A 26,750-nucleotide genomic window follows, 5' to 3' on the forward strand; every position below is an offset into this window, starting at 1 on the left:
CCAGCAGCAGTTTGGCGATGAATTCGCTTCGACTTTTTGTGATTAATCACCATCTCGGGCCACCGTGTTTCACTGGTTTTCCGAATTCAATCGCGGTCACACTTCGGTACAGGATGAATTTCGTGATGGCTGTCCAAAATCGATGATGTGCGTAAAGTGAACATGTCGCCACCGTTCCATTAGAGCAAACGTAGAACAGTCAATTCTAAATGGTATACCAGTATTTGTTTGCCAGAAGTGTTTGAAAAAATCAGGAAAACCAATCAATAATAAATTGTGGGCTCAACGTTTTCCTACTCCTGAAGAAGATAAGATAAATAATATTTTTTGGAAAATAAAGTCGACAAAAAACACCAATCAAAAAAACGAGATTATTGTTAAATTGATAAAGTTCGTTTTTAGTTTAATCGTGAAAGACAGGTATTATTTGCCATGGAATCAGGATTTAACAAAACAAACTGCAATAATTTGCCCAAAATTGACGCCGTTATGCTTGAGAAATTTTTTGCAATATGTTAAAACTTATATGCAAAGAACAGTCTTATTTAATTAGCAGTTACCAGTCAGAGAATCGCATTTACCCACTGTGGAATGAAAATACTTAACTGACTTTGAGGTTAGCGAACCCAAAGTTTCAATAACTTCAAATTAATTAAGTCATAACATTTTATTTGTTATGTGTGGTATATTATGGTAGATTTTACAAAATTTATTCTTTTTACTATACAATTATGAATAGATACATCAAGTTTTGTTTAATACTTACATAAAAATGATCTTTACAGAAATAATTTGTGGAATTTGTGTCTCTTTGCCATTTTTAACCACTTTCTTCGTATTTCTTTATTTGGAACGTATATGAATAATAATTTGTTTGGCGTTTTTATCGTTGTACTTTAACATTGGGGCACTATACAGTATTTATAATATGAGAAAGTCATTATTTATTGAAAAACACAATTGACTGTCATAAACAAACACGGCTGTTTCGCGAGGTGTCACGTCATTCAAAATACTAACGTAAAAATCTATTTTTTTAAAAATAATATATTTTTGGTGTGAAATAGATGCTAAGCTATAGCTTTAAACTAATTTCCAAATTTTGTCAACTAGCCTATTGGTTCCAACACAGCCAAAAGTGTATTGGTATTAATGGAGAATATTTTGAAAAAAAAATAAAGTCATATCCAATTAAGAATATTTGTTTTTACTTGTCTGTCTTGAAACTAGAGTATTAACCCTCGTATAATGGATGCTAGAGTAGAAAAAAATATCCGAAAAGATAAAATAAAACTGAATGTCGAACTGAAGGCACAAACAATACCACCGATGATTATAAGGAATACTGGAGATCAAAAAATCAATTAGATAGATCGGTTGAATTAGCTTAGTTGAAAAATTCGAAACTACAAAGTACATAAGGAAATGCAGAAAAATGTGATAACAGGCAAAATTCTCATAGAAAGCCAAACAGTCCTAAAAAATAGATCCAAGATTCGAGTTAACCATCAAGAGGATACCTCTCCTAGCAGTAACTACACGTAGGTAAGTTAGGAGGTATACTTTGAGAACTGCTCACGACGAATCACTCGGGTTAGACCTTTTCTTACTGAAGGAGGGTTAGACAAACTCTATCAAAGGTAGTAAAAATACACACAACTGCGACAACTTGGATGAATAGCCAACGAAATCAAACTTTTCAAAACAAGAAATAAAAGAGAGTAGATAGATAAGAAATGTCGATGAGGTCCTGTCGTAATGACATAGGATAATGTAATGTCCTGTACGTTGGGCACGTTTTAAATCAACTTTTAAATCAACGCAATTTTTTGCTGAAATATTCTTGGTCAGGAAAGTGGAAATTTATCGGTATTTATCGTTCTCTCAGCACATAACACATAGAAATTTGGCGAAAATGTTTAAAACTGTTTAAACCGGCTGTTTAAAATTTGTATGCGGACTATAATTTGACTGGTGGGTGTAGAAGTGACCAATTCTACTCCAAATTAATTTCCTGGTAGAACATATAGTGTATTTCTAAAACACCTCAAAAGTGTGATAGTAATTGAAATTCGGTAGACATCTCTCGCTCAAGATACTTATTTTGATATTTTTCAGTTTTTTCTTCTACAAAAAAATTTTCAACAAGACTTATAATGATCAAATCAAACGATATGGTGACATTTTTTGACCCCTCATATCATTTGCCCGTATTTGTACTATGATAATATTGAAAAACCATGAAAATAGTTTTCATTTTCACTTTTTTATTCAGATTTTTTTAATACAATTAACACTAAATATAGTATCAAATTATCAAACATCAGTATATACAACTATTCTGAAACTAAGAAGCTCTGTAATTGATGGTTGTATAGAAATAATTACATATTCTTGATTAACACCTCCTTCTTCTATCACCGGAACGCTATCACTTTCTTCATTATCAAAAACCTGAAACAATCAAAATATTTCCATTACCATCTCTAATTTTAATTTTTTAAGAATTCAAAAACATTGTATAACCCTTCCTGTGAATGGAGAACCATTACTTAATGTACAAGTATCTCTTTCTGATATCTGATGGTTCGTAATGCGAGGGGAAGTAATCCGTTGACTAGTTTCGATCTTTCTGGATCTCATCAGGATGGTGTAATTTCCTTTCCTTTTAATCCGGAACTATTTACATTACAACTATTGGGATAGGACAACTAAGTCATTTTTTAAAAGAAGCATAACTTAATTTCATTCAATTTATTATAGCTTACAATATATGTTCACATGACCACAAATATTGTTTGATTTTTTAATAAGAGGGATATATTAGGCTTAGCTTGTATTGTTGCGATTGTTTCTAGTGAAGCATAAAAGATCTTAACACGAGAGAATTTTTAATAAAATACAAAAACTTATCACTAGAGTTATGAGAAAATAACCATCTGGAAACCATCACCGATATAACACGTTGTCCTCTGGTGATAGATAGATAAATCAGGCAGTCCATTAGGGCATTTCTATGTTATCTATAAGAGTACGAAGTGCTTGGTTTCTTCGGTTGAATATATTTCAACAGTGAATCTTCTCAGTAACATGATTATGAGCAAAATAAGTATCTATTAGGCTTTTACCAGATGATTGGTAGACAAAAGATTTGGAGAGGAAATTAATCATTCAAAATTCATGACAAAAATGTTATTAAATAGTATACAAACCTTTGAAATCATAAAGAGTAGTGCTGTAATGTTTTGCACTAAACCCAACCACTAAATCGTTAGGGCAGAAATACTTGTCATTTAAACATATGTAGGAAGGAATTTGGGTGGATATATGAGATAGCAATCGCCTCTGATAATAGGGATGCTTTCAAAGCTCCCTGATTATTGTGTTAAAGTATATCCTAAGACACTTAATGAGTTACGTAAGAAAAATGAAGTGTTTTTAATTTGGTTCGTTGAAAAGGAGCGCCGCAATAGTTATAAGTCGAGGAAGTGATTTAGTACGGTACTAGATAGGTAGACGAGGCGACGAAGGAGCCGAGTCAAGAGTATCTAATCGAGTACTGTAATAATAACTTCAAGGACGTATATCGTAATAGTAGTTTACGTAATAAGACCCAAAAATGGTCTTTTACTGGGCGAGTGGGCAATTTGCAGAGGGAGCCGCTGGCGAGTCCAGTAAAAGACCACTTTTGGGACGTATAACATACAATATTTTTTTTAAATGGTGTATTTCTCAAATTTAACGAAGACCGTCAAGCCATCCACTCTTTGGTCACAGTATTCAATGTTGCGATCCACACTGGTTATCAAAAATGGTGTGGATATTAGTAAATATTCAAAATTACGAGCATGGTTAAAAAGGCAAAGTGATGGATATATACCTAAAAAGTCTAGAGTTTTTACAAAGTAGGAAGTGGATCAGTTCCTGGATATGGCATCTGATAATTTATATTTGACGATAAAGGTTGTTCTAGTATTAGGAATTGGAGGGGTTATGCGTTGTGACGAACTAGTTCATTTGAAAATTGATGAAATTGAGGATATGGACTCGGTCCTGGTCGTAAAAATTTTGCAAACAAAAAACAAGAAACCTCGTTTGTTTACCATTATAGGCGATAATTATTTGCGTTTATTTCGAAAATATGTTGCACTACGGCCATCAAATATACAGGAACGTCGTTTATTTTTGAAGTATGTTAATGGGAAGTGTCAAAGAATGGTTGTTGTTATTCACAAAATTAGTGCTGTGCCGCAAGAAATTGCAAAATTTTTGAAGTTAGAAAATTGGAAGGAGTATACTGGACATTCGCTAAGAAGAACATCTGCTACACTTCTTATTGATGGTGGCGGTGACCTCACTTGTCTTAAAAGACATGGAGGTTGGAAATCGAGTACGGTAGCAGAAGGATATATTGAAGAATCACGTATCAACAAAGAGAATACTGCCAGAAAAATATACCCGTTCAGATATTTTGAATTAATGAATTGTTGGGAATTGTTAGTGATAATTTCAGTGGTGCTTTGAATTTTGGCAATAATTGTTCCAATTGTACATTCAATATCACTATAAATAACAAATAAATACCTATATATAGTTTGTTTTACTAAGTTTGTAAGAGACAATGATTTTTTCTTCAAATTTCAATTAGGGAGCTCAAATGCAATTACTTTTAGTCCTAGGATTAAAAGTAGCGTTTTTAATTCAAGGATTAAAAGTGTTGCTAAGCAACGAGCAAATTTTTGTACGGTAAGGGATTTGATGGCTCTTCCATCTGAAAATAGAATAAAAATGTTAACATTTTTTGATGGTTGGAGAAAAATTATTGTCGGAAAGTAAATAAAAATGAGTCCGGTAAGCAAAATTATATCAAAATATAGAATGTTATATTTGACAATTTTTCTGAAAAATGGCTCCTCCTTATTCTCTCTTTATTTAACAAAATAAAAATAGACGCAAGTCACTAAGGTTACATTGTGAACAAGTAATATTATTTCAAACGGGATGTTAAGAATTTAAGAGTACTGTAAAGTAAAAGGATACTGTTGGCGGACTCAAATTAGTACTGTTAAGTCGACTTTACAGTATAGTATGGATAAGCTTTTTTCCTGGACCAGAATCTTTTTGTAGCAAAGAAAAATGCACCATCAAGATTTTTGAAAATTTCTCTGGAGGATTCTACTTGGACTGTCCCACTACAAAAAAATCTTCCATAATTTCAATATCGAAGATCTAAGGAATTATTGGTAACAATTTGTTACACTTTTCAACAGAACGTTGCTGCTTTAGGAAGCACTCAACGAGAGTGAAAATGACGAATTTTCATTGCTTTGCCAACATCTTGTAGACTAACGTGGAAATCCAATGTCATATGAATAATGGAAAAAAGAAATGTACTTACTGTTATACACGTTATAGGCTTCGTTAGAAAGAATGTATCTGGAACACGTACTTTAATTGCACTACCCACAACTGTTGTAGATACTTCGTTGTCATATACTGTTACTTTTCTGGAATTAATAATGTAAGATGTTACATCCTTTATTTAGTACATATTTTCTTATATCACCAATAAAGGAAATTGGGAGATATGTAAATGAATAATGTCTGATTTGCTAAATTACTTTTTACAGTCTTCCGCTTTCTACTAAATGTCATGTAATATCTTTAATCCAATTTATTAAGATTTTCCCTTGCTTCTACGAATTGCCTGATCCTCCCAGCTTGGATTTCAGGGTGTCGAGCAAATATTCTATTCGTTATAAAAAGATATAACTCCAACGAGTCATAGTATTGGAGGGAGAAAATGGAAATCGACCACAACAAGAGCTGAAAGTAAAATTTAGAGCTTGAAGCGTGAAGTACGTAATGAATGAAATCAAATATATTATAAAGGGACTCAAGAAACTCTACTTGGTGGCATTCAAGGAAAAACTAATAGTTGTACGAATTTTTGGGTAGGTATTTGAGGCAAGCTGAAAATTTGTCATGTATTATATCCCAACAAGGAACTGCAGTACTGGCTGGTGAGCTCCGAGGCTCAATCGAACCCATGCTCACAAAATATATTGAGGCAGTTTCGATATGTTAAAAGAATAAAGAAAATAATCCGGACGATTTAATCGGGGTTATAACATTGCCAATCAAGTGGAGTAGTGATTTGCTGAAAAATGTATTCGAAGCAACAAATTTTAATTTGCTATTATTTAAAAATAAATTTCTAAAATGACAGATGATTATGGTGGGACTGTATACTTGCCAAACAATGTATTGTTGTGAGTAATTCGTCTTCCGATGTCAATGTATAGTTTAGTTGAAAGTTTATATCAAACCGATAAATCTGCAGCGGTAAAATGTTCATAAAATAACATAAATGCATCAAAAATCTATAATATAATTGTTGTTGACGGTTTTTGGCTGCATACAATGTATGATTTACCAGCAAATTTTGAAGGTATTTAAAAAAAATAATTAGTATTTCGACAAAAAAGTTCCATATTTTCGAAAGAAATTTAGATTTTACCATGTAAAATGCAAAATTCGACTTAAAACTCGATTTGAAAACGATATAGACTTCTTAAGCCCAATTGTTACTATGGATGGGACTTGGGAACATTTCTACGATCCAGAAGCAAAGCAACAATCGATGGAATGGTAATACTCTGGTTCTCCAAGATCTAAGAAGTGTCCAAAAATCGGCTGGAAAAGTTCTTTCTCCAGTTTTTTGGAATTGCCATGGAGTAATCATGTTTGATTTTTTGAATAAGGGTAGAACAATAACTGGAGATTACTATTCGACATTACTGACCACTCTGCGGGAAAAAAAGAGAAGAGATGCGGAAAGCTATCCAAAGGTGATTTGTTTTTGCAGGACAACTTCCCTGCACACAAATCTCATGTTGCCATGGAAAAAATTCGTGATTTAGGGTTTGAATTACTAGAACACCCCCCTTATTCACCAGATTTGACTCCGTCCGACTGTCATCTCTTTCCTCAATTGAAAAAAAGTTTAAAAGGTCGTAAATTTTCTACCAACGAGGAGGTAGTAAAAGCTGTGGAGGTCTGGTTTGCAGAGCAAGAAGAAACATTTTTTTAAAGGTCTAAAGACGTTGCAGGTCTTAGAAATGAGAAATTCCTCTACTTGTTTATTGTGATGGAACAATCTAAATAGTAGTAGAGGAAATCTCCTTTCGAAATATCTTGAACTTAGAGAAAATTGGAGCTTAAATTGTGGACACACGATCGTTGCAATCATTTATTTTGACACTTAACTACAACAAATCCTCCCCTTGTCACCAGTTCTTAACATTGGGAGGTACTAAAATAACTTGTGGGAGTGGGTAGTAATAGATAGCTATTCACAAATGAGCTTCATACGTCCATAAACTAAATTTAAGCACTTCTGAAATTAGGAAAATAGATTGCAATAAAAAAATACGAATGTTATCGTACAATTTTGAGGTCGCTCACCTAATAGTGAATTTATTAATTGTTGTTTATGATAATAAATTGTTTATGATTGAGCTATATATATACTATGTGTGGCTCAACATAATTTCAGGATATGGATATACCGTTATTCTCAATAGAATTTTTGATATCTGATACATATACCGAACTGTGGTGTAAAATTGATACACCCTGTAGACTAGTCACAATGGAACAACTAATGTCGTATCAGAAAAATAGTTTTTTCAGTATAAATATAAGAAAATTTTTACTTTTACTTCATTTTATTTTATTTTACTTACGCTTTTCCAGGATCTGGACAGTCCATGAAACTTTTTGCATACAATTCAGTAACCAATGTGGCCAACACAAAGCCTGTAAAAATATATTTGTACATTTTTATTTTCGCGACCTGTTACTTCTATAATATACATTTTGTGAAATTTACGGTTTATATAATGCAATATTATAGATAATAAACATATCTGATCAAATTTCAATAGGTTTCTCATTAAAAATGAAGTATCCCCCAAGGAAATTGATAAGATGGTTGATCGAAGATAGGCGAATTCGAAGATTTTACCAAACAAAAATATTTTTTTCTACCAAGAATTTATTATCGTGACGCTAATTTTAAATGATGTTTGGAGTGGCAATATCAAGTGATAGGGATTTAATAAAGGAAACACGAACTTAAACAAAATTATTAGTGTACAAAACAAGATGAGAATCTACAAAACATGCTTAAGACCGATTCTCATGTATGCAACGGAGACTGAGCCGAAACATCAACAATAAAAACAGTATTGAGTGTGATTGTAATTTAGTTGGCCTCAAAGATAGAATAAAAAGTCAAATTATTATAGAAGAACTCAAGATGTGGTGAGATGGGCTAGAGATTAGGTAGGCTACTAGAAAGAGCTCACTTGGAAGCTAGTTATTCACAATTAAATCGTCGTATCAAAAGAAAGAGGAGAGAATTGAGAAATGATGTTTTCGTACTTCGAAGTCCTTCAAAAATAAATCCATCGAAGATTTGTTGTTTTTTTACAAAATATTTATAAGGTGGGTAGTTACAAATATTATAGATATCAATTGGTACTTATTTAACACTTTATAAAGACCAATATGCTTGTATTTATGTTGAATAATTATAAGTTTTTCATGATTTCCGAATCAATAGTTCCAAAGTTACAATTGTAATCAAGTAATTTGTGTACAAAATCGAAAAGAATAACGATCTTCGAGAAAAAACATGTGACAAGCTGGTTCACTACAACTTAACATCTGAACCAAAAACCGCAACTTGAAGAGAAATAGCTTAAAACGTCATGCATTTTGAGGAATAGTTTGAAATATATGAAGAATGAGATTTTTTAAAACCATAATGCAAAAGTAGGTACAAATACTAATTAGTAACAGAAACAAGTTGATAAACTAAATGGAAGGGCCCGCTCTACACACCTATAGTGCGGCTATCGCAAGATTCGGATGCGGCAAATGGACGGTATTGGTACATGCCACAATCTTTAAAACACTTGGGCTATTCCTCGCCTATATGCACGATCAACTATCCAGCTTGTGTTTCGAAGGGCACACGGATACCAGCATCAAACTAACTAGGCTAGTATCAGAGGGACATCCTAGCAGATCTCTCCGCCCTCAGGGCTTTTTCTGGAGTTTACTCCTTAAGAATCGATTTGCATATATAAGGGGCCCGGTATGAGAAAAATGTGAGGAGTAAAATCTATCGATGAATGACCTCGATACGTTTTTGGTGCGCACCCTATGATGCGCAACTTTCTAATTTGTCAGTGTCGACATACTTATATTGCTGTTTTTATTATAAATATCAATAATTAATATTGTTATTGTGAAGTTTTAATTTTTATCATTGTGTTCCGCTAAAGTGAACCTGAAAGTATTTTCAAATAACTATGGCAGAAAGAGGTGTAGATGATATTGCCGGAACATCTAACAAACACGTGGTTGAAAGGTACGTTATAATTCATGTATTATATGTATGAGCATGTGCAATTTGTATTTATTAAATATTTTAATAATTATCGATGTAGTTCATATAAATATATATTTGAAAACAACACATAAAATTAGATAATCAACCCAATATAACTTATCGAGCGCATCCACATAAAAGTGAAAATTTCTAACCTAACCAAAAATTAATTTTTTTGTCGATGTCTATAAATTCTTCCACGTTATTATGATTCATTTTATAAATAATTTTTAAATATTACCAACTGTAGTCAATAATTCGATAATATTATCAGAAAAATCGACAATATTTTTTCATTATAATAATGTTTTTATATAATTTTCTTTCGAATAGTTATTTTTTAGCTTATTTAAATAATTTTCATGTACTATTTATTATTGTATGTAAAAGATTTAGTGACATAATTATCTTTTTATAACCATTTTTGTTAATTATTAAGATAATGTTATATTTTAAATTTAGAAAAAAATGTTTATAAAAACCTTTTTGGAGTTTACTCCTTAAGAATCGATTTGTATATATAAGGGACCGGTATGAGAAAAATGTGAGGAGTAAAATCTATCAATGAATGACCTCGTTACGTTTTTGGTGCGCACCCTATGATGCGCAACTTAATATTGTTATTGTGAAGTTTTAATTTTTATCATTGTGTTCCGCTAAAGTGAACTGAAACTATTTTCAAATAACTATGGCAGAAAGAGGTGTAGATGATATTGCCGGAACATCTAACAAACACGTGGTTGCACATCTGAAATTGACTATTGTAAAAAGTTTAATGTAAAGTATTTCGTCGATTAGTTATAATAAATGTAAATGAAATGAATAAATTGAATAAATATATATTTATATATGTATAATATTTTCATTAATTAACAAATTTACCCTTTTATACAGTATCAATCTTTTTTAAGTTAAATAAACTCCTTTTGCGTCTGGTTAGACTGTCGAACTTAAGGAGTAAACTCCAGTCGTGCGTCGGAGCTGACACACACAATTTTTTTTAACCGAAGAAACGTATACAGCTCAAAAAATTGAGGAAAGCCATAGCAAATATTATTCCAGTAGCTTTCCAGGTAAAAGTGAAAATTTTTAGTTAAAATGCCGCGATCAAAGTGGCAAGCACCCTTTGAAAAACTGAACGATAGCATGCTCGGCCCGTTTCTTATTAATAATCAATCCCTTAGACAGAAAACAGATGAATTGTATCTTTTACTAGAGGAGCTTAATTTTCCAGAAATTGTAGCCATCACTGAACATTGGTTAAATATTACTGAGCTTGTTCTCGTCAAAAACTATACCACAGTAGCCAGATTAAATAGAACTAATTTATTTCATGGAGGTACTATGATCATGTCCATAAACAACGACTTTTCCGAAATAACATAGTTCAATGATATAATATCTGAGAAAGCATTCAAATTTTATATCGTCTACTACAAGATTCATGACCTCTATATTGTTTGTATTTACAGAACACCTGACGTGCATACTTTCTGTCACAAACACCTTACTGGAGTTCTTACGTCTGAAAAGCAAACTAATTCTTTGTGCCGATCTCACTATTCCAGTGTGTGCTGGAATGATGATATCCAGAATCTACCGACTGTATTTTCTTCAATTCACGTTTTTCCGATCATGAAGCAGCAAAATTTTCAGTAAAATCCAATACTTAAAATACTACTCCTAAATTATGCCGTATATTTTCGGAAAAAAGTTTTCAAAACTTCAAGCACCGTTGTCAAACAACTGAGTGGAACATGCTCCTTGGTGATGTGGACTTTCTAGATTTATAAAACACAACTAGTCTGACATCCAATTCTTTTTCCCTCGGGCGTATTAAAAATAAGCAAAGTAAACCCTGGTCCATTAAAGGTTTACGTATATCTGCGAACATGCGATCTTATCTCACCTATGAAAATTCTCGGATAGTGTCTTCTTCAAAAATTACGTGAAACTATACAGAAAACTTCGTTATGCTTGTAGTTTTAGCAGAGCTTCGCAGTACTATTAATGAAATCAAATCACTCTTCAATCAGGGTGCGATTCTTATCTTCTATGTCTCAACATTTATAAAACCAAAGTTTCCTCACATTAAAATACATTTCAGCCTTTTTTATTAAATAACACGGCAATTGACGTCGTTGAATCTGTAAAATTCTTACGTCTCGTTGTGGACAATTCCTTGAAATACGAGTTACATATTGTCGCCGGTACACTCCTATTTCGGTTCATTTCTAACCCAGTTTCGTCTGCTGTTTTTGATCCAACCGTATACCATTTAAGTTCATTTCTTGTATGGTGTTTTGATCCTATGAGCTTTTACGGTTTATTATTGAGGTGAAATTTTTCTCAAAGCTAAACCTTTCCGATGCAACGTCCTGAGGCATGTCCCAGGGTTGATCATTATTTAGGCGCATGTTCTTTGATGATTCCATTCTAAATGATTTTTTTTCTGCCACGCTTTCCAGTACTATGTGGAGAAGTGGGATATTTAGAATCACTTCTAGTGCAGCTGGGCAAGATATCATGGCCCCAGTTGCACATAAGCAAGCCAGTCTTTGTACCTTTGAGAGATTGTTTCTCGTGGTATTCAGACTTGTTCTAGCACCTCAAACTACTGCCCCATATGTGATGATTGGTCTCACAATTGCCATGTACATCAACCGTAGAATCTTTAGGTGACACGCACATATAAGTTTCTCTCGAGATACTCGCGAGATAATTACTCTAGATAATTTTCTCTCAAATGGATAGCTTGTTCACTAGCGCAAGGGTTTGAAATGGACGCGCATCTTAAAGTTTACTAGATAAGAAATCATACAATTTGTCTCTGTTAATATTTTTGACGTTTTATTATTATATTTAAGTAGGCAGGAAATAAAAGAAATATTGCAAGTGAAGTATTTTATTATTTTTGAATGTTACCCATTATTAAATATTTATCAAATATCTAATCTGACATAATGTTGGTAAAAAGTAACAATCACATATCAACATTAAAATTAACCTAATCCACCTCCAGCAAGAGAAGCTATCGCCGCTGATGGAATTCCAAGTTGTCCGACTCTTCCTACATTGGCGGATCGAGGTATATGATCTCCAGCTACTCTGAATCCATCTTTATCAGCTATATACTCAACATAATACATTATACCATCGGAACCTGGATATGCGTAGTAACCCACTACTCTGGAACTTTCTTCATCTGTACCCTGATTTTCTATGGTTCCTGATTGTTCGTTGTAAATACCGTCAGATTGAGTTACACTAAAAATCAGTGAAACAATTATTTAACATCAATTTGCAATATTACAATTACCAGAAGGATCAGAACTTAATTTAAACTTCACCAATTGATTATTGCTTTTGTTTTTATTCAATAATTTTGTTTGTGTAAATATTAGTGTTGATCATGCCTAAAGTACTGAGAAATATAAATATCAGCAGCTTAATGAGCTCAATTCTTTGATATATGGGAACCTGAGCCATCGTTCTCAGAAATTTCTACTAGAATCAATAGATATGAATAGAGGATATGAATAAAAGAACCATGGAAGCGCCGAAAATGAAGAGTCAGAGGAACAGAATAACCTGGAACATTCCTTGGAATGCTTAGTGTTCATAAGTAGATTAGGACTTGTCATAACGACATTAGTTGGTGTTATATTGAACTCTTAAGCATCGGATCTATCTATTTCATCAACTCAAAAAACGACTAGGAATAAGAAATTATAAAGTATCATCTTCAGTTATAAATTCCGGTTATAATTAAACATGCGTAATTGTGGAGTGCGGGTAAGAAGGAAATGAAGCGAACTTCGTAACCCTCCTCGCCATAGTTCATGGTGGCATTCCAAATTTGAAAAATTTCCCTTTTTTAGGGATATATCCAATTAAACTCGAGTAGTTCGATTGGTGCCTACCGTATGGAGACGCCTGTCTTGGGAAAACGTGGTAGTTGATTCCTGTCTGATAATAGGTCTTCACTTTTTTTTCCACTACGTCAAATCCTACGTGAAAACAGATTTTGACTAATTAGACATACTACAACCGATAGTTTGTGACACTTCGATATAGTTTGCGTCCTTGGCTTTGAATCAAAGCTATTCAAATAGATCTGATCAAAGAATTGTCCTCCGTGGGAGCTTCTGCTTGACGATTGCAGACGTCGTAGTTTGCTTCTCTATCCCACGGTAGATAAACGATTTCCTTTTGCCTTGTAATAATAACTAAATAACTACCATTAGTTTCATTTCCTTTTCACTTAGATGAAGTATTTTCTCCACCAAATATGTCAAGATACGCGCCCTGTTTGCAAAAATATGATTGGATCTATGACTCTCTCCAATAATTTATTTCACGAAATCATTACCATGTCATCAAAATGAAATAATTTGAATGCACAATTGCTTTTCTTATCATATTAAAATTAGAATTTTAATTCTTACAACTACAAAAGAATTTAAAATGATTGAAACAAATTATTTGCATATATTCATGTGATGGATGATCTATTAATTCATGTTGCCAATGCCATTTTCTATGAAAAAATTGATTATCCATTAGAATAGGGTCTGAAATATTATTTACATGACTAAATCTTACTTGTAATTGTAGCTCCCATATCCATTATTATCATAATCATATCTAGTTATACGAGCATTTCTTGCATCTTCATACTTCTGATTGCCGTAATAATTAACGTTGTTAGTATCTCTGTAGTCGGATTGCCTGGATTGCCTGGATTGCCTTGATACATGTTGTATACTATCTTTCACGTTTGATGGTCTTGCATTAACTAACTCCAACACCAGGAATACTACTGTTAACTATAAAATGATAAAAATAGTACTAACTCTTACCGAAAGAAGTTTACTATTATATATATGAGTACCTGATATTAATCCAATCGAGTTTTTGGTGATAACATTAAGGTTTGAGTTTGATTGTGCATGTGCAGACATTACCAGACTTTTTTAGTTCTAAGTTTGATAGCCCATGCAATGAGTGAGAGAATGTACCTGTATTTGCTTTTGTCTTCATGAAAACGTGGAATAAACCTTATTCAAAGAAGCTACTCTTTCATAGTCAGGAGTGAACAGTGAGACTAATGAAAATAAAGCACATATTCGTGAACTTCTGGAACGAGATCGACGCTGCACAGTGCCATAAATTTCGTATCAGCTATTGAAGTGTGCCATCAATCATTAAATAACAATACGGCTTCAGAAAAATCTCAGGACTTTGGGCTACTGAATGATAATTAAAAAACCCCAAGAATTCCAATTTGTTGAAAAGAGAAAGAGAAAGCTTTTTCACATAATTAGTCACAAAGGTACATCATTACATGCCTCAATCGAAGCGTGCAATTATGAAGTGGATAAAGAAAATAGAAAATCAGTGAAAGTCGAAACTGGTGCAACAAATTCAAAGAAAGCCCTAAGCTTGTTGAGAATCAATGTGACTAATGAAAATGTAGCACAAGAAGTGTACTATCAACTATTAGAAAATAGTAGGGCTTCAGAAAAGTCTTAGCGCGTTGGGTTCCAAAGTTGCTAAATGATAATTAAAAAGCCCCAAGTAATCGAATTTGTTTTGAAAATGACGATGAAGCTTTTTGACATAAAGTGGCCACAGAGGTGCATCATTACATGCCTCAATCAAAGCGTGCAATTATGAATTGGATGGATAAAGGTAAAAAGCCGTTATAGCCGAAACTCGATTATCTGTGGGGATAGTGTTCAGTACTGGTTTTTGAGATTGGAGAGGTTGATTTCCTACACAATACAATCTACTAATGCCTTCTCTTGGATTAAATAAAACTTGATTATCGACTAAAATAACGAGATTGTTATATTCGCTAAGGTTTCTCTTCTACACAACACCAGCTTGCTCACAGCAGACGCAACCTAGCAGGAATTGATAAAATTAAATTGGACAGCATTAGATTTTCCAATTAATCATCTAGACTTGAAATTAACCACCAAGTGAAAAAATTCAAGAATCATGAATTTATTTTAATAAATTTGATCACTATTTACGACGACGGTTTAACGTAAAAGTAACTTTCTGAAGTTAATAGATTATAGATTAGTTTTCTAAAGTTACCTGAAGGAAAATGTTCATTGTTATGTTAATATAAAGTAAAAGGAAATTAGAGAGATAATCAAATAAATTATAATTTATGTGGAGGTACAATCAAAGAAACCGATGAAAAGTTACGTGAATATTATACTGAAAGTGCTCCGTATCACGGAATGATGAGAATGTGTTTCTCAGCGTGTAAACCTGTCCATAGGAACACGAATTATGTTGAACGTCCGAGACTGTTATCTGCTATAACTACTGCAGATTAAAAGTAAATTGAAAATTCTAACAAATGTTTAGCTATCTTCAAACATTATCCGAGTTAATTTTCGTCGTTATATTATAATAGATATTGCTAGAATGTACAGTGATATCCCAATAATGAGAAAACACTTGAAACAATGGACCTGATCCAAAGATTGTGGTCGCAAAATATAATTTCTGTTATTCAAATGGCTATCGAAGGAAATATTGTATTTCTATTGGAAAAAATTAATCTAGTACTATTGACGAAGAAGCAGACTACAAAATGATTTGTAGCACTTGTATTATTGTATACGAGGGTTACTGCTAAAGTTTTGATATATGGCAATATTGATGTGAATATGTCAAATCTAACATTGCTATCAATGAAAATTCTAATAGTGAACGTGTTGTCATACGAGTACTATTTGGGTTGTTTACAGACAGATGTTGCTCAAAAAATGGAACTAAATCGTAAACATTCTCATGTGATGATTTTCTATGACTTTCGACGTGGATTAAACCAACAGTAATCTGTCAATCAACTCGCTTAGACTTTTGTTTATGAAGCACCATCGTGATCGCACTCCGTTACAGGATGAGTTTCGTAAAGGTCTTCCAAAATCGGCTGTTGTGGAAACATCCATGCTACGCATAAACTGATATTGCAAAATCGTCATGTGACATACCGACATACATATGATAATCGCTCAAAAAAAATCTCGTGTCTATTGTTGTAAAGAAATGCTAAAAAATTCAATCACGGTGCTTCAGAAGATGTATATAATATCGTGATAGGCGACTAATCATGGACCCACGCATATCAACCCAGAGCTAAACAACAATCAACTGTATGATGGGCGAAATCCAACAAAAGTAGTTCGCGCACTAAGCACTTCGAAGCAAATAGTCGTCTGTACGATAGACCAGCATTTATTTGCCATAAATGTCCGGAAAAATCTGGGAAACCAATTGCAGAAGACGTAGTTTTAGTGGAAACCTCGGCATGTAGAAGTATGTTATACCAATAACTTTTAGAGCCCAATATATTATTTACGTGAAAGAACAAAGATCTTTTGTTTTTAAATAGTTCTAAGGTTATTAATTGCCCTACACTGATTAAATCGACAAACTTCCAGTTAAATTTATAATTGAAAAATTTCATATGGTACATGTTTAGCTAGATCTACAAAATTTGACGTTTTTTTTTAGAAACACATGTTGATGAATACGTTCTAACTCTAGCATATGAAGATACCAATTTTGGAAACGCTTTCCAATTCTTTTGGAATTATTAAAACGAGCAAAGGATTATATTTAAGCAAGGTTGGTTTGATATTGGTACTTTTAGATGGTTTTCTCGCTGAAACATTGAATGGTTTGAGCTAGCCGATTTTAGACGCATTGTTACTTTCTATGAAAAGTGGATTTATTGAAAAGCTCGAACATGGAAAATCAGTGGGTAGATAAAGAACAATTACCAGATTCCGACGCAAAACGAGGGCGAATCGAGCGGAAGCTCTGGTTGGGTATCTGGTGGAAATATGAAGGTTGAGTATTCTCCAAAATCGGAGAAATATTCAGGTTTAGCTAACATAAAGCGGGTTCTCTCACAACTATGTTAAACCACATACTGCGAAAGTTACGTGTAATAAGATCGAAGAGCTTGACAGCAAGCAGCGATCTGGTCCAAACCGACAGATTACTATTTATTAAGATTCATAGCGAAATATTTAATGGAAAAAATTTGAAACTAGTGCGACAATTTTATGCATATAAACCCAAAGAATGGTTTTACCAAAGATCTTGTTGAACGTTGGGTTGAAACCATACAATACGATAGGTTATACCTCGAATATTCATCGGAAACCGACATTATTTATGAGACACCTTATAGATCAAACGCACTGAAATTCAGAAACTAGATTATAGTTTTCCAACCATCTAATTAAAATGCATTTTTTTCCAGGGATAAGTAATATTCACTACAAAATATTGATGAGATCTTTTATAATTATTAAAAAATATTTCGTATTATTTCATAAATTTTTTAATAATTAATTATGATCAATTTAAAATAATCGGAATGAGTTAGCAGACTCAACTATAAATATAATAGCTGATCTAAATGACACGTTATTTTTTAGTTGTTCTCCTTGGACAAAATAATCCTTAGAATCCATAATATCATAGTTGAAAGGTTAAAACGTATCCGTTTTTTTATGTTTGTCATATTAGGTGTTACGAAATTATTTTTTCTCAATCTTGTTCAAGATAAAATGTTATGATAAATGAGTACCTATATAATTGTAATATCCTATTCACAGAATTTCAGCTTGGGAATTTACTTAATATTATTAATTTATAACATAACCCATAAGAGTAGCCTTTATTGACGAACATCGAGAATCGTATGAATGAAAATTTTTATATCTATTCCTATTTAATAATATATTAATTCTCGGTAACATAACTCCCTTTTGCAACTCAGTAAAATACGAAGTTTGTCTGAAAAATTATCGACTTATTTTTAGTTTCCATCAGTCTATATACTTTTTGCATATTGATGCGGTAACCTGGGTATTTCCTTCCAAATAGTAGTTTGATCTTTCTCGTCAACAAAGTAAGGGAATGGAAAATAGGACAAAAGTCAGTGGGGGCCAGATACGGTGGGTGGTCAAGCAACTAGAAGTGAAATTTTAGGTATTGCAATCAACTAGGCGTTCGAAGATGCGATGTCCTGATAAGAAAACACTTTTTTTGTTGTTCAAATGTAGAAGCTTCTTTGCAGTTTCTCCCTTTATCTCATGAAGCAATGACGTGTGATACCTCCCAGTTACTTTTTATCTTTTTGACGATATAGTCATTGAGCATAGTCTCTTTTCTACTAAATGAAATTTAGTTGCAATTCACTGTCTTCAATATTGTTTCATTTTAGGAGTGTCGTAATGTATCTAGGCTTCATCTATAGTTATGAATCTACGAAAAATATGACTCACTTTGCTTAAACCACGTTAATAAGGCTTGGCGAATGTTTATTCGTGCAATTTTAGGTATCGCAATCACCGAGGCGTTCGAAAGTGCGATATCCTGATAAGAAAACACTTTTTTTGTTGTTCAAATGTAGAAGCTTCTTTGCAGTTTCTCCCTTTATCTCATGAAGCAATGATGTGTGATACCTCCCGGTTACTTTTTATCTTTTTGACGATATAGTCATTGAGCATAGTCTCTTTTCTACTAAATGAAATTTAGTTGCAATTCACTGTCTTCAATATTGTTTCATTTTAGGAGTGTCGTAATGTATCTAGGCTTCATCTATAGTTATGAATCTACGAAAAATATGACTCACTTTGCTTAAACCACGTTAATAAGGCTTGCCAAATGTTTATTCGTGAAATTTTAGGGATGGCAATCACCGAGGCGTTCGAAAGTGCGATGTCCTGATAAGAAAACACTTTTTTGTTGTTCAAATGTAGAAGCTTCTTTGCAGTTTCTCCCTTTATCTCATGAAGCAATGATGTGTGATACCTCCCGGTTACTTTTTATCTTTTTGACGATATAGTCATTGAGCATATTCTCTTTTCTACTAAATGAAATTTAGTTGCAATTCACTGTCTTCAATATTGTTTCATTTTAGGAGTGTCGTAATGTATCTAGGCTTCATCTATAGTTATGAATCTACGAAAAATATGACTCACTTTGCTTAAACCACGTTAATAAGGCTTGGCGAATGTTTATTCGTGCAATTTTAGGTATCGCAATCACCGAGGCGTTCGAAAGTGCGATATCCTGATAAGAAAACACTTTTTTTGTTGTTCAAATGTAGAAGCTTCTTTGCAGTTTCTCCCTTTATCTCATGAAGCAATGATGTGTGATACCTCCCGGTTACTTTTTATCTTTTTGACGATATAGTCATTGAGCATAGTCTCTTTTCTACTAAATGAAATTTAGTTGCAATTCACTGTCTTCAATATTGTTTCATTTTAGGAGTGTCGTAATGTATCTAGGCTTCATCTATAGTTATGAATCTACGAAAAATATGACTCACTTTGCTTAAACCACGTTAATAAGGCTGGGCGAATGTTTATTCGTGCAATTTTAGGTATGGCAATCACCGAGGCGTTCGAAAGTGCGATGTCCTGATAAGAAAACACTTTTTTGTTATTCAAATGTAGAAGCTTCTTTGCAGTTTCTCCCTTTATCTCATGAAGCAATGATGTATGATACCTCCCAGTTACTTTTTATCTTTTTGACGATATAGTCATTGAGCATAGTCTCTTTTCTACTAAATGAATTGTTTCATTTCAGGAGTGTCGTAGTGTATCTAGGTTTCATCCATAGTTATGAATCTACGAAAAATATGACTAACTTTGATTAAACCACGTTAATATGGCTTGGCAAATATTTATTCGTGCAATTTTAGGTATCGCAATCACCGAGGCGTTTGAAAGTGCAATGTCCTTATAAGAAAACATTTTTTTTTGTTCTTCAAATGTGGAAGCTTTTTTGTAGTTTCTTCCTTTACCTTATGAGGTAATAATGTGTGATACTTCCCTGTTATTGTTTCATCTTTTTGAAGATATAGTTAATGAGCGCAGTCTCTTTTTTTCTACTGGATAAAATCGTTTTCACATTTTATGCAGCAGTATTGCCCTTTGCAATTCACTGTCTTCAATATTGTTTCATCTATAATAATGAATCGACGAAAAATCTGACTCACTTTGCTTAAATCATGCAATGTTATGATATGCCAATAGCTTCTTTTATATTTCTAATCTCAAACTGACAGTAGTGAGAAGTAATATTTGGTGAGTTTTCTTGATAATATCGCTGGTCGTCGCAGTTTTTGGTCGTTCCAAACGCTCTTCATCAGTCAAATTGAAAGGATTAAATTCAGCTGCTCAAAATTTTACGATTGAACGATCGAACAATTATTTAAAGACATTTCCATACTCAAGGTTTTCTATTCTCAAAGAAATAATTACAAGGTCCTCCTATATATACGAATCGCATAAGGCATAATGCAAATTTCCTAAATACTTATATTGATAACTTCTAAGAGAACTTTCATAAGCCGGAATATCAAATTTCATGAGGCTGGTAATCTCATTGAAATGACAAATTCTATATACGAATATCACATCATTTATTTGGCGTTTATTTTTCAGGGAAAGTGAACTCAAGCTTTGCATAATTGAAACAACTTTAATGAGAAACAATTGCTTCTGTCTTGTATTAATATTAAGATATTAATGATATTCCATATCATTGATCCCTAAAAATAAATAAAAAAGCAATTAACGGGACTGATATATCAGTCGATAATACTAATCGAGAGTTTTTATTTGAATGATTTTTTGACAATGAATTTGTATGAATTTTTGGCATTGCTAATTTTGACGTATTTTTGAATTCTTTTAATATTTTTGGTATTTATAGGATTTTAAACATTCAGAGATTTTTAGATGTAGATATTGAAAAATAATAGTCCAAGTGGGATCCTTGAGGTTATATAATTATAAATCATTTATCATTCACCATTGATAACAAAATATTATTTTATATACGAAGGTAAATAAAATGTTTGTGACAGGTCGTTTGATCAATTCTTCAATACTAACACTTCAAGTTTTGTGTGCAGCTTTCTTCTATTGTACATACTTAGTCAAATCGCTTCTTTTAGTTTATATGAGATTCTTCCGCTTCCCCTGATACCATAGATTAGTCATAAACAAAAATTCTGAGCTTTTTGGATTCTATAAGTATCACTTTGGCCCATATACCACATCACAGTGTTTAAAATGTGAGAGCATCAAAGAATCACACAGCATTTTTTTATGTTAATATTTACGAGAATATTTCGAAAAGTTCTTAATCTACTATAGAACCAAACAAAATTTCAATGTCAAAATATTCTATTACTCTTCTATATATTCTTTTCTTAATTGGATACATTTATTACAACGAACCTGCAACGTCTCTAGACCTTTCAAAAAAAATGTTTTAAACTTTTTTTCAGTTGAGGAAAGAAAAATAGTCGGACGGAGCCAAATCTGATGAATAAGGGGAGTGTTCTAGTAATTCGAACCCTAAACCACGAGTTTTTTGCATGGCAACTTGGGATTTGCGAGCAGGGGCGTTGGCCTGCATAAACAAAACACCTTTGGATAGATTTCGGCGTCTTTTCTATTTAATTTTTTCCCGTAGATTGGTCAGTAATGTCGAATAGTAATCTCCGGTTATTGTTCTACCCTTATCTTGGAGAATCAGAGTGTCGCCATTCCATTTCTCATGTCCAAATTGACGTGAAGTATATGATGAACGCGTTCGTATGGAATATTCAGTGCTTCAGATAACCGTTTTAGCCCAATACGACGGTCTGATAAAATCATGTCATGAATTGCATCGATATTTTCGGGGATTGACACAGAAACTGGCCTTCCCGATCGGTCATCATCTTCAATGGAAAATTTACCTCTTTTGAAGCTTGCAGTCCAATTTTTCACGGTCGCAAACGAAGGACATTGATCACCAAGGATATTGAGCATATCTTCGTAAATCTGCTTACTTTTTTGACGTCAAATTTTACACTGACACTTCTAATAAGTTATTGTTCGTTGCTATGGTAACGCAATATTTTGTTTATGCATGGAACTGGTCTAGGCTAACTATATATCAATACATCCTCGTATTTGTGCTATTTCATAGAATAAAGTATTTATAGAAATTGATTCCACACCTCAAATAATAGTTACGGAAGGAATTCGCTTTCTTCTTGAGGTTTATGAAGCTCCAAAACTTGTACTAATAAATACCGATACTTTACTTTTGTAAAAAATACGTGAAACAAGAAACAAGTACAACTATCATGTCTTCCTCCAGCATCGGCATCTGCTATTCAAACATGGCTAGGCAATCAACTGAACCCAAAAGACTGGAGCTGGAAATTGATAAATAATACTCTGGAACCGATTAAAATTTTACTTCCACCTGTTCCAGAAAAACTCCTCAACACTATTTTTTGCAATTGCAAAAAAGGTTATAGTACCAAATGTGGCTATACAAAATTCGGGTTGTTTTCCAGCGTGTACCAATTGCCAAGGTCAGTCTTGCTCAAATGTCCTGTTGAGTACAATAGAGAAATATTCCTGTGATTTTAATGAAGATGCCAATGACTCAGCCCCATTTGAACGATTCATCATCATCCTTCAAAAGGCAGAGGAAGAAGAAGAAATCGAAGAAGACATTACTGTTGAAGTATATTTTCAAGAGTATGAATCTGATTAGAAAAGAAAACTATAGTTAATTCAATAATCGATATAAATCAAAAAGTAATATATAGAACTTGACGGGTATTGTTCCCTTAAATTATCTTAAAATTGTCATGACAGTTAGTGGAGTAGGCCTACAGGGGAAACCACGGTAAAAAACGCGCCGAGTACACTACCTCACAAGTGGCATGGAAATGTGTGCATATTATGTATAATGTGACTCTTAGAATTGCAATATCTCAGGAATAGTAACTCTTAGAACGAAATTATGGAAACGAGCTACGAGCCCCGTCCCATTTCAGTTGGCCCAATTAAAAAAAATTACTAATTATTGCTTTTTTAGCTATTAAGAAAAAATTGTTTCGTTCGGAGCACTTTATATTTTCTATAAACATTTTAGATACTGTTAAAGGAGTTACAAGTCTTAACATATGTTGTAATTACAAACCAAAACAAAAACAGAAACCAAATGTAATCAGGAAAAATTAAATATTAAACATACTTTTAAAAGTTACCATTGCGTAATATCCCCTTTATTTTTAATAGCAGCCGTAATTCTTTGAGGCATGGTGTTTATTAAATTCTGGCAGTATTCGGGAGTAAAATCATCCCAAATTTCTTGTAGTCTTTCTTTTAATTCCATGACAGTTCTAGCTGGATTTGCACGCAACTGCTTTTCATTTCATGCCAAAGTGTTTCTATTGTTGATAAATCTGGACTACTTGAACCCACTCTAAAAGTGAGAACCAGTTTAAGGCCTTTTTTTACTTATGGCATCCTGCTCCATCTTGCTGACAAATAAAGGCTTTCCCAGCGGTGAAAGTTACTTCTCTTGTTGGCAACAATGATTTTTCTAAAATATCCAGGTACTTTTCAGTATTGACAATTCCGTTTATGAAATACAGTTTTCCCACTCCTCTTGCAGGTATCGAGCCCCACACCATCACAGATGCCAGAAATTTCACTTTCCGCTTCAAACAATCTGGATGAAAAGCTTTATTTTTTTATAGAATAACACTACTTCGATCTCACCAACGCAAACTTCAAAACGAGACTCATCACTTCAATGTATAAAGCTCCACTGTACAAAATTCCAATATTTATGCTCTTTGACCCATTTAAAACTATTTTTCTTTTGGATTTGATTCAATAATGGCTTTTCCTTGACCTATGTAAAGAACATTTGAATTTAGAAAAATATGCATTAAACTAAGGTGTTACAAAATTCACCTGGTATGTTCGAAATCCTAATTTTTGAGTCTCTCTGTGACATGTGGATCTTGAAACCCGCCTACCCACTGCATTACTCCAAAGTACACTTAGTTGACCATAGTTAGCACGTCTGTTTTGTTGAATTATTCTTTTTAACACTCGTTTATCTTTGTCTGACAATTTCGATTTTCTTACGTACCGGCGTTTAGAGACAATCGAACCATTTGCTTTATATAAGCGAACTATATTTAGAACACCGTAATTTGACATGTTTACAAATTTCGCGATTTCTGACTTCTTTCACCCATTTTTGAATGAGTTTATTATGATTAATCGAATTATTTCATCAATAACTTTTCCTCTGCCCCTTTTAAAAATTATACTCACCTTATTACTTCCAAAATCTATCTGTCAATTGAAAAAAAAACATTTTGTGAAAATATGACTTACACAGTCTAATTTATTATTTGCGTATTTTAGACCTAATGAAACTTTGAACACAATTTTGGAAACAATGAACCCTTGTATATGCACAAAAAATTATTATCATATTAAATATCAATCAAAATATTTGACAATATTCTTAATAATATTCTCCATCCAAAACCTATTTTAGATGTGAAACTAAAAGTTTAAAACATTTTACTAACAGCTACTTTTTGGCATTTTAAAATAAAGTTTAATAATTTAGAATTTTTCTAAGTGGGCCAACTGAAATGGGACGGGGCTCGTATACCCAGATCTAAATCCAGACTGACTTGGACTGACTTATTTGCTTTTCTAAAATTATTTCTAAAATTTTATACATTGATGGGAGAAGACTGATACTTCTTAAGTGAAAATAATCGGTAGGTCTAGAAATTTTAGGTAATGTAACTACTAAGGCATGTTTCCAGATATTTAGGAAAACATTAATTAAATATTTGTCACTACCATATGGTTTTGTTTTAATGTTTTTAATTATATCTTAAACTTCCTCATCATTTGTTGAATTAAACGATAATAAAGAATTTGCAGATAGACTCACGTTGTTATTATAAAAGTTCAAAATATCATCATCTTGTTGAGAATTACTTTTGAAATCATTAACAAAGAACTTATTAATTTCATTAGCTTTAGCAAGTAATGAGGGCTATATAATACAAGTAGTTTTCGTGACATTCATGTTTTTCGAAATTTTTTATTTTTCATAAGAATAACAACCGTACAATTTGAATTATAAATATATTTTTTTCACTCGTTCAATAGGGATATGTAAATCCCTTAGATCCTTTTATAATTAAGAATTATAATATGTTATTAATTTTGTTTCTGGCAGTTTCCTTGGAGCTTTATCCCTTTATATTTGCATGAGCCTAATATTCTGTGTTATCCAAGGTTGTTTGAGACGAGAAAATTTTTTTTTAAATGTTTTAACTTAAAACATTAATTTTGTGATGTACTGACTCGATTTCATAAATGTAGGCCCAATTTGATCTTCAAGATTACCCTGAAATGTATTCAGGTTAGTTCTAGACAAATTTCCAATATCAACCTTGTTATTTTTGGTTCAATGGTATTGGTGTTCGCCTAGGATCTATTATTTATATTAGAGTTTACCCAACAAAATTCAATAACTCCCTATAGAAGTCAGTATACATACATGTATATGAATTAGAAAATAATTATAGAGGTTTGTTTCAACCCAACGTTTTTTATAAAAACATGCTGCTCCTCAATAATGTGTTTAAAATATGTAATCAACTAATCTTGAATAATTGACTTGAATAATGTGGCAGTAATAGAAAGTTTAGATAAATAACAATGACAACTGAATTCAAAAATAAGAATTAATCACGCTATTGAAAAGATACTTTCCTTTGAAAATAAAAAAATGATATCAAATATAGAGCATTCCATTTAAAAATCCATCTGCTTGATTTGTTTAAGCACTTTTGGGATATCGTGTCTGGTTGAAAATCCAGTAATTGAAAATTTGATTCACCCACTATAAAAGGTTATATAAAAAATAAATTGAAGGAGAAATATAAAATAATTGGTACCAATACTCTTTACTACATATCTCGAAAATAGTCTCATAATATTATTATATGTATTGCGAGAGTTTCCTTTTTTATGAATTAATTGCGTAATCTCAACCTCGTCTTAAAATTTATTTAATATGGCCTAGATAGCTAAATACATACCGCTTTCAATATCATCTTCAGTACACCAAAAACCAAATGACGGTAGACCTGTGTGAAGATGTTTTTATACTTTCAAATGATAAGTGGTTGTCCCCACGTGAGAATCTTGGAAATTTCATAGAGAAATGCTACCAAAAACTTATCGTATACAGGTTGACTTCTAAGTATGACTACGAATGATAACTGTTACGTGGAAAATACTCAGAGCTACGTGACAAAGCGTTTTTTTTAAATGCGACACTCAGTATATTCCCTAATTTAGGTTCTTCCTATAATCCTTGTTCTCAA

At 32.7% G+C, this 26,750-nt stretch overlaps 2 protein-coding genes across 2 annotated transcripts; both read right to left on the bottom strand.

Moving 5' to 3' along the window:
- Positions 1 to 2,250: 2,250 nt before the first annotated feature.
- LOC130891209 (uncharacterized) lies at positions 2,251 to 7,874 on the bottom strand. The gene is made up of 3 exons (XM_057795815.1): positions 7,749 to 7,874; positions 5,399 to 5,507; positions 2,251 to 2,454 (listed from the first exon to the last, which is right to left on the bottom strand). The coding sequence occupies exons 1-3, from the start codon at positions 7,841 to 7,843 to the stop codon at positions 2,317 to 2,319; spliced, it is 342 nt and encodes a 113-aa protein (XP_057651798.1). The 5' UTR covers positions 7,844 to 7,874; the 3' UTR covers positions 2,251 to 2,316.
- Positions 7,875 to 12,361: 4,487 nt separating this feature from the next.
- LOC130891313 (endocuticle structural glycoprotein SgAbd-2-like) lies at positions 12,362 to 26,478 on the bottom strand. Its single transcript, XM_057795950.1, has 3 exons — positions 26,463 to 26,478; positions 14,069 to 14,292; positions 12,362 to 12,730 (listed from the first exon to the last, which is right to left on the bottom strand). Exons 1-3 carry the CDS (start codon positions 26,475 to 26,477, stop codon positions 12,466 to 12,468), a joined length of 504 nt encoding a protein of 167 aa, XP_057651933.1. The 5' UTR covers position 26,478; the 3' UTR covers positions 12,362 to 12,465.
- Positions 26,479 to 26,750: the final 272 nt, after the last annotated feature.

This window comes from Diorhabda carinulata, chromosome 3 (genome assembly GCF_026250575.1).
Source record: "Diorhabda carinulata isolate Delta chromosome 3, icDioCari1.1, whole genome shotgun sequence".
In the NCBI taxonomy this organism is placed as follows: domain Eukaryota; kingdom Metazoa; phylum Arthropoda; class Insecta; order Coleoptera; family Chrysomelidae; genus Diorhabda; species Diorhabda carinulata.

Excerpts from the sequence above, each read along its gene's own strand:
- LOC130891313 (XM_057795950.1), bottom strand. Across the intron at positions 12,731-14,068 it reads TATGGGAGCTACAATTACAA|TGTAACTCAATCTGACGGTA; the intron begins GTAAGATTTAGT and ends ACTGATTTTTAG.
- LOC130891209 (XM_057795815.1), bottom strand. The coding sequence starts at position 7,843 with ATGTACAAATATATTTTTACAGGCTTTGTGTTGGCCACATTGGTTACT. Across the intron at positions 5,508-7,748 it reads TGTCCAGATCCTGGAAAAGC|AAAAGTAACAGTATATGACA; the intron begins GTAAGTAAAATA and ends TATTAATTCCAG. Across the intron at positions 2,455-5,398 it reads AGCCTATAACGTGTATAACA|GTTTTTGATAATGAAGAAAG; the intron begins GTAAGTACATTT and ends TGATTGTTTCAG.